The 12297-nt window shown below is 47.4% G+C and overlaps 1 protein-coding gene across 2 annotated transcripts in view; it reads right to left on the reverse strand.

Moving 5' to 3' along the window:
• Positions 1-12297, reverse strand: part of DPYSL2 (dihydropyrimidinase like 2) — a 116652-nt gene that overhangs the window by 65474 nt on the left and 38881 nt on the right. The window contains exons 1-3 of one of the 2 annotated variants that reach the window (XM_029201622.1): positions 8694-9044; positions 5263-5351; positions 3383-3567 (exon numbers count right to left, since the gene is read on the reverse strand). In XM_029201622.1, coding sequence (XP_029057455.1) covers positions 3383-3567; positions 5263-5351; positions 8694-8732 — 313 coding nt within the window. In that variant the 5' untranslated portion in view covers positions 8733-9044. Of the gene's footprint in view, positions 1-3382; positions 3568-5262; positions 5352-8693; positions 9045-12297 lie in introns of those variants that run through there. The other variant, XM_029201621.1, reaches the window with a different exon arrangement.

Here is a 12297-nt window from a genome sequence, read left to right on the forward strand (position 1 = left end):
GAAGGGCAAAGGACATTCCCTCTGCCCCACACGGACGGCCCCTTACAAAGATATCGTTGTACGTTTCTCAATGGGAGGCTCTGTTTGATGGCAATAATATTATTTTCTGCTGCTGACGTGTCACCTCCGTTTCCAAACTGGGAATATTCAGCTGCATTTTCCACCACAGGCTGTGCCATTTCAGACCGAAATGGAGCCTCCAGGTCCCGAGACCTGGGAAACACACAGCAAGCGGCAGGTGAAGACACATCAAGTGACACGGCTTGGAGCAACTCAGAAAGCTGGGAGGGAGGGGCTGCAGGTGGTATGGTGCCAATTTCCTTCAGGGGCTTTTGTTTCTGTAAGTTTTCACTTGAATCCCTTCAACGTGCCCGAAGTACTTAGTTCTGGCCTCAATACTCATTAAAGAAGCTACAATCTCACCGAAGGAGCAGGTCGCAGGTCCTGACCCACTAAGCTAGCTATGCCTCTTTGCAAGGCTCCCACTATGAAGCGGGCTCCAGCCGCGGACTCAGTTAAAGCAATGCAGAACGCATATAAGCAGGAAAAAGAAGCCTGATTTCCTCATTTGTATTATTGCCACGTTATCTCCCGAGGGAAGGGCAGGCAGTGGGAATTCTATAGAGGTCAGTAACCACAGGTGGGCATTTGCAGGAGTAGATACTTTTCTCAGGATACACAAGCAGTGGAGTTTGGGGTGTGACCACTGTGACCACATCGCCACTACCTCTGATTACTTTCGTCCTTTGAGATCTCCTTAAATCGCCCTCCTCTTTGACTGCATCACCACCCCTGCATTAAAATACGCTTGCATTCTGCTCAAGTGAGAGGGGCAGGCAGTCTGATTTCTCCCTCCTCCTTCGTTCCGAGCTGCCATAAGGTCATCTGCTGCCTATTCTGGGCCCTCGGTACAGGTGCAGGACTTGTGGAGACATCCCTGGTCCCTGCACACAAGGAACCCACCTGGCAGGAAGGGAAAGATGCCCACAACCGCTGAGAAAGAAGGCCAAAGGGAAGGTCAGGGTGTCAGCAGGAAGGGATGCGCCCACGTGTGACGGTGGTGGTGGGAGGGAAGGCAGAAAGGGACAAGAAGCAGGAGAGGGGCCAAAGAACCGGACAAGTGTTGAGGAGTGAAAACGCACATTCGAGAATGCAGGATGGGGTCTTTCAAGTAAGTCGGAGAGAAAGCAGGGCTTTGATGCATCGTGGCGCGAAGTGCATCTGATTAGAGGCAAACTCTGTCTCTGAGCTCTGTGAATCGCCAAACGTGGGCGCTGGAAAGGGCATCCAGGGTCATCTAGTGCAAATCCTTCACTGTGCAGATGGGCAGCCCAAAAAAGCGAGGTGACTCGTCCAAGGTCACACAGCAAGTTAGTGCCCTGGTTGGGGGTATTTCCACCTCGGAGGGCTGCCCCTCAGCCCAATGATACATGTCACTGATCGCTCCCTTAGGAAATATTATTTGTGACCTATTAACACTCTGCGACCAAGGCACAGGCTTACAGGGCCCCCACAGGGACTCCAAACTGAGGCAGATTATAACCTTGGCTTGGTCTTCTAGGCTGACACCCAGGCCATCTGTGCTTCTCCAAGCTCCAGTGTGGCTCCACGGCTGACCCTGTAGGAGGGGTGGAAATGCCCACTGGTGGCAGTGAGTCCTGACAAAACAGCAGGCGTCAACATTAGGCCAGAGTCCCAAGGGGTGTGCAGACGCCAACACCGCCACCACCAAGAGCAGCACCCTCTAGGTTAGACGGTAATACACGTGGCAAGAAAGAGGCAGCAACAGGAAGGCTTAAACTTGGATGCTCTTTCTGGTCAGTGATGACACCCCGAAGACCAGAAAGGACACAAGGAGGTGAGTGTGTGATTTAAAAAAGTCGAAGAGCTCGAACTAGAATGGGATAGCAGCGTTCTTCTGGGTGGTAGGGCAGATAAGAGGAAGCTTAGAAACAGACCCTAAAGTTACACGTAAAGAGAGCATCATTCTGAAAAGTAACCAGCAAGATAGGTTTTTTTCTAAAGCAGAAAGAGCTAAGTTCTTTCCACTTGGACCCTCTTCTGAACTGAACTATAAGCTTTTAAGACAGACTGTATATTGCCTTTCACTCCTGGATAAAATCTTTAAAACAAAAATGAAATAGTGCCAATGGCAGCAACATGGATGGACCTGGAGATTATCGTGCTAAGTGAAGTCGGACTGAGAAAGATAAATATCATATGACATTACTTATATGTGGAACCAAAAAGAATAAAATGATACAGATAAACTTATTTGCAAAACAGAAACAGACCCACAGACATAGAAACAAACTTATGGTTACCAAAGGGGAAAGGGGAGAAGGGATAAACGAGCAGTTTGGGATTAACAGATACACACTACTATATATAAAATAGATAAACAACAAGGTCCTACTGTAGAGCACAGGTAACTATATTCGATATCCTGTAATAAACCATAATGGAAAAGGATATGAAAAAGAATAGATACATAGAGATATATAACTGAATCACTTTGCTGTACACCTGAAACTAACACAACATTGTAAATCGACTACACTTCAATAAAAAAATAAGAATAAAAAAAAAAAAGTGTGTCTGGTGGGCCACTGTGCAACTTGCCTACCTCCTCAAACTCAAAATGATATCTGCCAAAGGGACAATCAACAGGCAAGCTGGAAACCTACCATTCACAAACAAACCCTTCACATCTGTTAGGAAATATACTTTAGATTTAGCTGAATGAAAAGCATAAATCCAACTGAGTGATGTTTACAGGGCACCCAGCTGTTCACAGCAGCAATTTTCATGTCTAAACAACTGATATCTGTGGGCGCTTCTGCAAGCAGGACCGCCCAATTCCATTTATGTCAAACCCAGGCCAGGAAGTAATCCCTCCACTTGATTTTCCTATCAGTGGAACTGACGTTCCTGGTTCAACAGTTCATTTGCTGTACCCCGGCCTCATTCCAAGAAGATACACACTCAGGAATTCTTTAAAAGTCAAAATCAAATAGTTAGGAGCAAAGGTTCAAAACTCATAGCTTTGAAGATTACTCCAAATGCTGTGTTTTCAAAGTGACCACAATCCAATCACATTTTTCAGGTTAAGGAAGACAGAAGTTCTCAAGCAGAGAAAGCAAGAAGCCACTCTTTTATCCTACAAAAATTCTCTAGAAGCGTATTCTCAAGTTCAACTGGAGAACCTCGGGGCTGGACAGAAAATGAGACTAAGGCTGGCCCACCCTCACCCCCTTACGTGGTAGATCCGTCCACTGCTTAGTTCCGCAACCTTTAGAAGGAAAGACTCAAACAACACAGACTCATTTTCAAACGATAATGGTTCCCAAGCCCTAAGATTATTCTTTGTAAGCTGTCTTACTGATCATGGTGGTTCCCCCAGCCAGGGCTGCCTTGGTGCCTTGAAAGAAGTCATCAGCAGAGGTCATCCCCTGATCGGGCATCTGGAAGCGGGTATGGACATCGATCCCTCCAGGGATCACCATTCTGGAATGGGCTTCAATGGTCTTCACCCCTCCTGGCACAATCAGGTTTTCTCCTATTTGCCTAAATAAACAGGGTAGGTGACAATGATTGTAAAGAAATGTCCTAAATCAAACGGGATCTGACAGACATTTTCACCACGCCATAAACAACCCTTCCCTATGTTCTAAAGACTCTTCAGATTATTGTTATCATTCATAATCTGTGCACCCCTCACTCCCTACCCTCAAGAGGCAATGCAGAGCATACTAGAAAACAAAATCTAAATAAGGCATCAGAGGCCAATCAAAGAGGCTTAGTTACCAGAAAACCCATATGATCAAATGATAACAAAGCCCTGAGATATTTACATAAAATATCACTATACTTTCCTTACAACACACTCAGTTAATTATCCTATAACAATTTTCTCCAGACCTGGTTGCACTTTACAAACATTTATTTTCACCATATCCTTTCCAACTAAGAGAAATGAGGAGTAGAAGGGTAGGGAATAGAACAAAACAAAGCAAAGATAATAATAATAAGTAAACACTATGATTGCAACTATTTAAAAATTTGGAAGCATGTGATCAGCAACTCATAACAAAGGCGGCAAAATTAATATTCATTAAGTTGGGTAACAAGGATTCATTTCCACTTTTTAAAAAATATCTCTGCTACCTCTTTATGCTAGTTTTTGGAAAAGGAAAAAGTAATCAAGGGGGAGTTGGTAAAGTTCTAAAACAAATTAGTGATGACTAAAAATATCACACAGGCTTGTTCACTTCTAGGCCAGAGTCTTACAGACCAGATCATGCTGCTTTCCACTTGGGGGAAAATGGAACATGAAAGTCATGGTATTTCAGAGCCTGGAGCTGAGACTGTCACAAGCAAACACACATGGAGAAAACATTAAATGTGGAAATGTTAAAACCTCTTTTAGGATCGTAAATCAGGGTGTGAGTTTCCAGGCAACAGACACGTCCACTACAATTTTCCACTCCTCTGGACTGGTTTGCTGCTTGCCCTTGATAAATGCTGCTTATTTAAAGGAGTCATTTGCAGCAGTGTTTGTCTTTAAACAGATGTGCTATTTCTTCAGAGCCCTCTGAGCTGTCCCAGTCGGAAGGGCACGAGGATATTGAGACATTCTCAGCTCACTTAACCCTCTAGGACCCAAAAATACCCTAATTCAGTAACTGCTTTGTTGTTTTCTCCTTTGAAACACAATACACAATAAACACAAGGGCAGTCCCATTTGTGTTAGTTGCCACTTAAAACATGAAACCTAAAATTCCCTTGGAATGAGGCAGTAATTTGTCTCTGTGACGTAGTAATTAATTTGGTGTCCATTGCCCCCAACAACTTGGATTCTTGATTAAGAAGGCAGATGTGCTATCATGATAGAAGAGGCTGTACTTCACGTTTGTGTCCTTTGATTGTCCTATCCACCCCACACAAGTACACTCTAGTAAAACCTTTAATATAGTCAATGGATCATAACCTGAGTATGTGGCAACAAGAAGATGTGTCACCTCGGTTAAAAATAGTCAATTACATAACACGTAAGGAAATGGGTGTGCATTTAATTGTGGTTTTGAATTCCCTAAATCTGAGTTTTCAAACTCACTAATTACCACCAATCAAACTAGGCTTAAACAGATACTGAGTTAGTCTCTAAATCACTACAGCTTGATGCTACGGGTGTGAATTGTAGCTAATGCTTAGGAACACTGCAAGGTACCCAAATTTGTGGCAATATTGAGTTACACTTACTTGATCAACCCATCTTCCATGTATATGTCTGCATAGAATGACTGGTCGTCATTAACGATTTTACCTCCTTTGATCAGAAGACGATCACTCTGAAACAAAGAAGTAGTAAGGTCACAATTCGTAACTGATCCATGAGAAACAGTTGGTAGTAAGATAAATGAGCTAAGACCACATTTTCACTGCTCAAAAGTGATGCTCAAAATGAGCCAATTTTGGAAAGACTCAGTGACAAAGGTGAATCTGTATTTGGCAATCTACTCATCACTTGATGAGTCAGAACATACTGGCAAAGCTCAAAGCTTATCCTGGAGAAAAAAAAGAAAAAGAAAAAAAAACACAACAGAGACAACAACCATCTATTTCCATTAGACCTACAAGCACAAAAGAAAAAGAATGAAAAAAACAGCCTAACAATCTTCCTTTAAAGATCAGCAAAAAGATTTCAGATAAAGAAGGCAATCACTTTAAATGGCCTTAGGCTAAACTTCATTTGAAAAAAATAATACACCCACATGTAGCGGAAGTCGATTCTTGTTGAGATTTGTGTCGGGAAAATTTAACCAAAAGTCTGTCGTCATGGGAAACTATACACAAACACACTTGGTTCATCCATAGCAAGGTTTCAATTCAGTATGTCCTTTATATTTGCATTTATCTTCGAGGTAAATCACAACAATTGTAGCAAAGAGGGGGAAAAACCACTTCGAACATGCACCATTTTAACTATTAAGCTGTTAAGAAAAGGTAAAGTTTTAGAATAAAGTAGGTGAGATGGCAAGTTCTAAAATCTAACACTATTATTGACTGTACACAATACTGATACTTTAATTGGTACAAAAAATATATGACAAGCAGCATATAAGAGCCAAGAATGTAACAGAAATGTTACATTATGATTCATCTCTATCCCAAATGCTGTTGATGGAATGCTATGCCACTTCAAAGAATGGCGTTCATTTTGACAATGGTTAACTGAAAATTCAGTTAAGAATAATATTCTCAGCAAGTGCTTTATATTTAGCACCTACCAAGAAGAAATTACAGCAACTTTTTAAAAATATATATGCTACTAGAGACCTAGAAAAAAAGATACTTCTACACAGAAATGCACACACCCCTGGGTTTAGAAAGTATTTATTGTTTTTCTAACATCATAAGAAACACTAAGATTATTTTAATTGTTGCACTGTAGGGACCTTCATCCTGCTGTAGGGTCTGGAAAGTCAAATGGGAATAAATAGTCAGCAACGATTCCTGCATTTATATGAGGCAAAGGTTAAGACCTTTACAAAATCCTGTCCTGTAAACCATGTCACCCAAGCCTCAAATCAAATCTGTGAGGTGATGGGAGCTAGATTCTTGTCCCAAGGACACATAAAGAAACTGAGGCTCAGAGACGTTAAGCCACTGGCCCAAGGTCACCTGATCCAGTGCACTTATCTGTCTACAATGATCTCCCCCTCTTCCGCAGAATCCAGCTCTGATGGGATAAACATCGCCTGGGAGGCAAAGAGAAGCCCTGCCCTTCACCACCTGTTCCCCTTAGTCACTGCAGTACCTGTTCCAGCCATCATGCGAATCCCCGAGCCAACATCTTGTTGAGAAAAAAAATGAAACATCACAGCCCCGCTCACTCGAGTGGCATCTTACATAACAGGCTGGCCGTGCTGACGGAGGAAAGGAAACCATGCTATAGGTCCTACGATAATGCCACCAGATTTTGTTAAAGGGCAGAGGGGGCGCTCTTCTAAAAATCAGTCTTGTTGATTGTTTGCTTTTTGAATTATTTTCTCCCCACACTGTCAAAACGAAACTGCCTTTTTCATTCACGAAGACAGCAGAGTACTTGAGGCTCGCAGCAAATCTGCTCTCCACCCCACTCCCCAGATTCCTTCCTGCAGTGCAAGGAACACATAACGCTGGGTCTCCCGGCGCTCTGCCCTTTGGGATCTCGGGTCCTTGGCCCTCAAGAAAAAGCTAGTACCCACCCCCCGCTGTAGAAGAGCTCATCCTACAAACCCTCCCGAGCACACGCCCCTTCCCCTGTGCATGTGCTCCCACATCTCTCTCCTGCGGATGGGTGTGCCCTTGTACATCCAGTGGAAGTCGGGGTACCCGTGGCTAAGGAGGAAACCAGAGCGAAAGCACTCCCTCAAGCCCAGCCCTAAACACATCTGGACTTTTCAAAAATTCTTTCGGTCACCGCTTCAGCCGTGGGTTCTACCCAGCAATCAGCTGGCCCATTGCAATTGCACATCATTACATAACAATGAATTTCCCTCGCGTTCCTCCCTCCCCGGGATTTCATTCGGGGATGTAGAGAACTAGGACTGGCGAGACTTTTCCGGGAAAAGATGGGGAGAAGATGGGGGCGGGGGAGCAGCGGGAACAAGAACCTGTGTTCATCGCCGAAGCATCGCAAAGTCATCGCTTGGAGCTTCTCGTGATTTACAAACTAACAACCCCAGGCCCCAGAGCTGCGCCGGCATCTCCGGCCTCTGCGATCATTGTCTGGCCGAGGCCGGGCCATCTGCTCCGCGCGTCGCGCAGCGCCATTACCTCCCAGAGCCCCGGCTCGGCGCTGTCCCCAACGCCCACCCTCCCAGCCCGCTTTCCCCAACGCCCACCCTCCCAGCCCGCTTTGTATGCGCCAACACTGACGCCTCCCCGGCTGCAGAAGGGGCAGAAAGACACAAGAAAGCGAGCCCAGAGCCGCCAGGGTCCCAGCCCCAAACCACTGGACGAGGAAGCCGAGAAGGCCACCAAAAACCGGACCCGGTCAACAAAAAGCCCACGCCTACCTCCCCCCCCTCCTCTGCTCATCACCGCGTCCCTGTTTTTCCTTCCCGTTTCCACAGGATCCCGGTACACCCAGCCCTTTTCAGCATCCCTCTGCTGTCATTACGCCTCCGAGCTAAAACCCGCTCCTTTTTCTGAGGAACCGGAGGAAGGCTCCAGAAAGCCCTTTATGGTGGGTGGCGGGAGATACAGGAAGAATCCATTTCCCCATCTCCCCATCCAGCTCCTGGAGTCCAGCTCCTGGAGTCCAGCATCGCAGCACGCAGCCGGGAGAACAATATCCGAGCTTCAACCATGCATATTCAATCTGGCATCCATTTGCTTACACCCCGCAGGCCAGCACTACAGCATCTCGCTCTGACAATAAAAGGATACAGCGGATCTGGCGCGCTACCTAAAACGACCTTAATGCACTCACGCTCCTATTTTAATGCCTTAGAAACTATATGGCTTACAATTCTATAGGATTGCGTCTCCCATCACGATCGCCTTCTTTAGCAACAAGGGGAAAAAAGGAAAAAAAAAAAAAGTTGGGTCTCTTTTCCTCCCCCTCCTTTAAAAAAAATTTCTTATATGTTCTGTGCCACAAAAGGTTGCTGGCCGATCGCAGATTTCACAAGTACCAAACTCACCGTGATGCGTGGAATATTTTTCTTCCCCTGATAAGACATCTCTCTCCTGGGAAAAAATTAATTTCAAGAGGGCAGCTTTAAAACAAAAATTGCCCGGAAAGAGACTTGGTATTTTTTGCAGGATTGAAAAATGTGCAGCCGCTTAGCTGGTCTTGCTGATAGAAATTTTCAGGAATGTTAAGGGATAAATGCAATCCTCTGTCTCCCTTTCTTCCTCTCCTCCAACACTGCCTCAGCTAGGGTGGAAAAAAAGAAAGAGAGAGAGGGAGAGAGAGACAGAGAGACAGAAAGAGAGAGAGACAGAGCAGTAGGGAAGGGGGTGGAAATAAACTACAGCAATAAAAGCCTCGGTTCAAGTCGGCCACCGCGGCGCATGCGCCGCCAGCCACTCCCTTTCCTCTCAGGCCAAACCCGTCCGCTTCGAGATAGACGAGTCCTGATTGGCCACAATCGTGGGATATGCAAATGAGCGCAGGCGGGGAGGGGTGCGGCGCGAGAGCGCGAATTGCTGCAGTGTGCGGCCGAGGGCGGCGGTCGGTGCGTGCGCCCGAGCGGGGAGCGCGCCTTTCGCGCCCTTTCTTTGCACTGGTGCATCGGCCACCCGGGCTGGCAGCGGCCCCAAATGCAGCATCAGCATCGCAGGGACAGCGGAGGGGTGGTCATTACGGGCAGGGAGAACCGCGCCCCGCGACGGTGGGCTTCGGTGCGGCCCGGGCGGCGGGCTTCGGTGCGGCCTAGGCAGCACGCACCCGCTCGCGCGCGCCCCGGTGGATGCTCGCCCGCGCGCCAATCCGCGGAGGCCGCCGCTGCAGCCCGCGTGGGGTGACTGCGCCGAGCCAATAGCTTTGCTGGCGGCGAGCGCGCGACTGCACGGCCGGCCGGCGCCGCGCCGCCCGGGAGGGGCGCCCAAGTACTCCTCCCGCCGCCGTCGCCTTTCGCGAAGGCTCGCTCGGCCTCCGCCCAGGAGTCGAAGGGGGAATTCAGATGGCTGCGAGCGGAGGGAAGGGGAGCGGGGCGGGGAGTCTCCGCGCGGCGCCGCGCCGGCCGCGCCGGCCACGCCCAGCCCCGGAGAGGGGCCGCTGGCCGCGGGCCTGCGAGCGGCCGGCGCCGGGCTGGGCTCCCCCGGGGTGGAGGAGCGCGGGCCCGAGGTGAGGCAGCAAACAGGAAGTGGAGCCGGAGGCCGGGCTTCGGGCATCAGTGGCCTGGCAGCTAGCTGGAAGGGAAAGTCCGAAGCCCTCACTGCTCTGAGTAGGGAAGGAAGGCAGCCGGGGAAGACTGTAGCCCGCTGCTGGGGATGGAAACCCCTCCCTGAAACGTCCTTTTGTGCCTTGGGGTCGCAAGGAACTTAGGGGCAGCGGGGGAAGCAGCAGCCGCCTGTTGAGACCGAAAAAGGCCCAATCTAGGGCCCGGGTCTCCTCTTTAACAGTCACGCTCACGTACACCCATTTCGGGGTATGGTGGAGAGAGTGCATTTCGCTGCTGCCTGCAGTTTTGTTGAGGAGAAACTGTTGGGATTGCAGCGCCCTAGGAGCCCAAAGGATTTGCATTGCTATAGGCGGGCCCATACTTCACATAATGAGGCCGGAAGCCGGGAGATAAACTGGAGAAGCAGGAGGAATGAAAAAAAGGCGAGCTTATATCCTAAAAAGCAAGGGATCCTGAGTCATGGAGAGAACCTCCCAGAATCTGAGTTTAAAACACGGGGAGACTTGACTCCCCAGCCACAGATTCTATCACACTTACAGCAGCTTTTAAGGCCTCTCTTCTTGGGCTAGCAACTGAGCAGGCTGGGACCCGTTGTCTCTGTCCAAGTCCTGCTCTGATGCTCTTACTTCAGAATCCCTGTAGAAGGAAAAAGCTGGACCAGTTGATCCCGAGCAATCTACCAAAGGTCATCTCTTTGGAAAGCTGCCCAGACAGGTACAATGACAAACATCTGGGCTGGCCCACAGCTTTGGGCTTCTCTGCTTGAGATCAAACAATAGATAGAATCCCTACATAATCTAGGCCTTCAGGCAACCATGAAAAAGAAAAACAAAGAATCTAATTGGCTCACACCTGATCAGCAAAGATTAGCCAGATAAATGCAAAATAATCCTGAGGCTACTATGGGCCCATGTTTCAAAGTCTTTCTGCATCTGGCTACTTTGGATGGTTATTTGTCCAGAAAGTGTAAAATGCACCCTTTCATTCCTATTCCTGTAAATTCTGAAGTCCCAGAAAGGGGCTGTGAGGCATGCAGCAAGCTTCCCGGCTGGTTATTTCATTCCAGTTCCAATTAGCTGTGCATCTTAAAAATAAAAAGGGAGCACTTCCCCCTCCAACTACGTGATGTGCTAAGAGCCAAGTGAGTTGAAGTCAGCAAGTATTGGTGTCACCCTAAAAGGATCATAGTCACAACAAGTCTGAGAAAGCATAGAATGCACCCTCTACCCAAGAAAACCCACTGTAGGTTCCAATTAGCAGTGGCGGGGGAGAGGGCAGCAGGGGGACGAGTGTCCTATTAAATCATAAGGAAAATACTACCTGGCAAACAAATAATGAGTCAAATGAATGTAAAACAAAATAACCTCTAATTACATTATTTGTTTATATTCTTGTTCTGTCTTCCGGCTCCTGAACTGCTTGATCATAACAGCTTTAACTATACCTTGTTAGTTATCAGTTTGCCCTTGAATATTTTGCTCCCAGGAGCTTTTATGTCCATCTTATTTGTATCAGCCTTGTTTCTATACCCATTCATATGAGGTTCCTAGTCCATGATAACTGACATTACCACTCATAAATATCTAAAGATGTAAGGTGTAAATTGATTTGTCTGTTCTGAGTAGAGCCTAAGAGTATTTGGCACATAGAAAATTCCAAATAGTTTTAACTGACCAAGGAAATGAACTGTCAGCAATCTGCATTTTTTAGCATACTTCCCACTCAATGCAATGCAGAAAAGCAAAGGACGTGGGGGAGACTTTTCCACCCACTCTGCATTGATTGACTTGTTAATATACAGTATTTTTACACTGTCTTTAGGCAAACACTCAATGACAATTGCCTGTAAAGTTAAAAATCATTGTCCCTGAACCATATATATGAACCGATTCTCAGGCATTGATTTTTCTGAATTTTTAAAAAGTTAAAGCATTATGGGCTTCCCTGGTGGCGCAGTGGTTGAGAGTCCGCCTGCCGACGCAGGGTACACGGGTTCGTGCCCCGGTCCGGGAAGATCCCACATGCCGCGGAGCGGCTGGGCCCGTGAGCCATGGCCGCTGAGCCTGCTCGTCCGGAGCCTGTTCTCCGCAACGGGAGAGGCCACAACAATGAGAGGCCCGCGTACCGCAAAAAAAAAAAAAATTAAAGCATTATAAGCTGGCCTAGTCCACATTCATGACCCCTTCCCAGAGCCCCCGCCTCCCCACTTCCCATACTCCTCCCCCAGCATCCAGAAAGAGCAAGAAGTGATGAACAGTGGGTTAATGAAATGGTTCTATCCCGGGCATCCTGGTGATCTGGAGGAAGGGAGAACTTGCCTCGTGATCCATGAGCAGCAGGAGTGAGTTCTACTCGAGGGCTGCACCTGACCGACCACAGTTTCTCTGGAGCCTCATCT

The sequence above is a fragment of the Monodon monoceros genome, unplaced genomic scaffold, assembly GCF_005190385.1.
Source record: "Monodon monoceros isolate NGI ecotype Baffin Bay Population unplaced genomic scaffold, NGI_Narwhal_1 Super_Scaffold_5, whole genome shotgun sequence".
NCBI lineage: Eukaryota > Metazoa > Chordata > Mammalia > Artiodactyla > Monodontidae > Monodon > Monodon monoceros.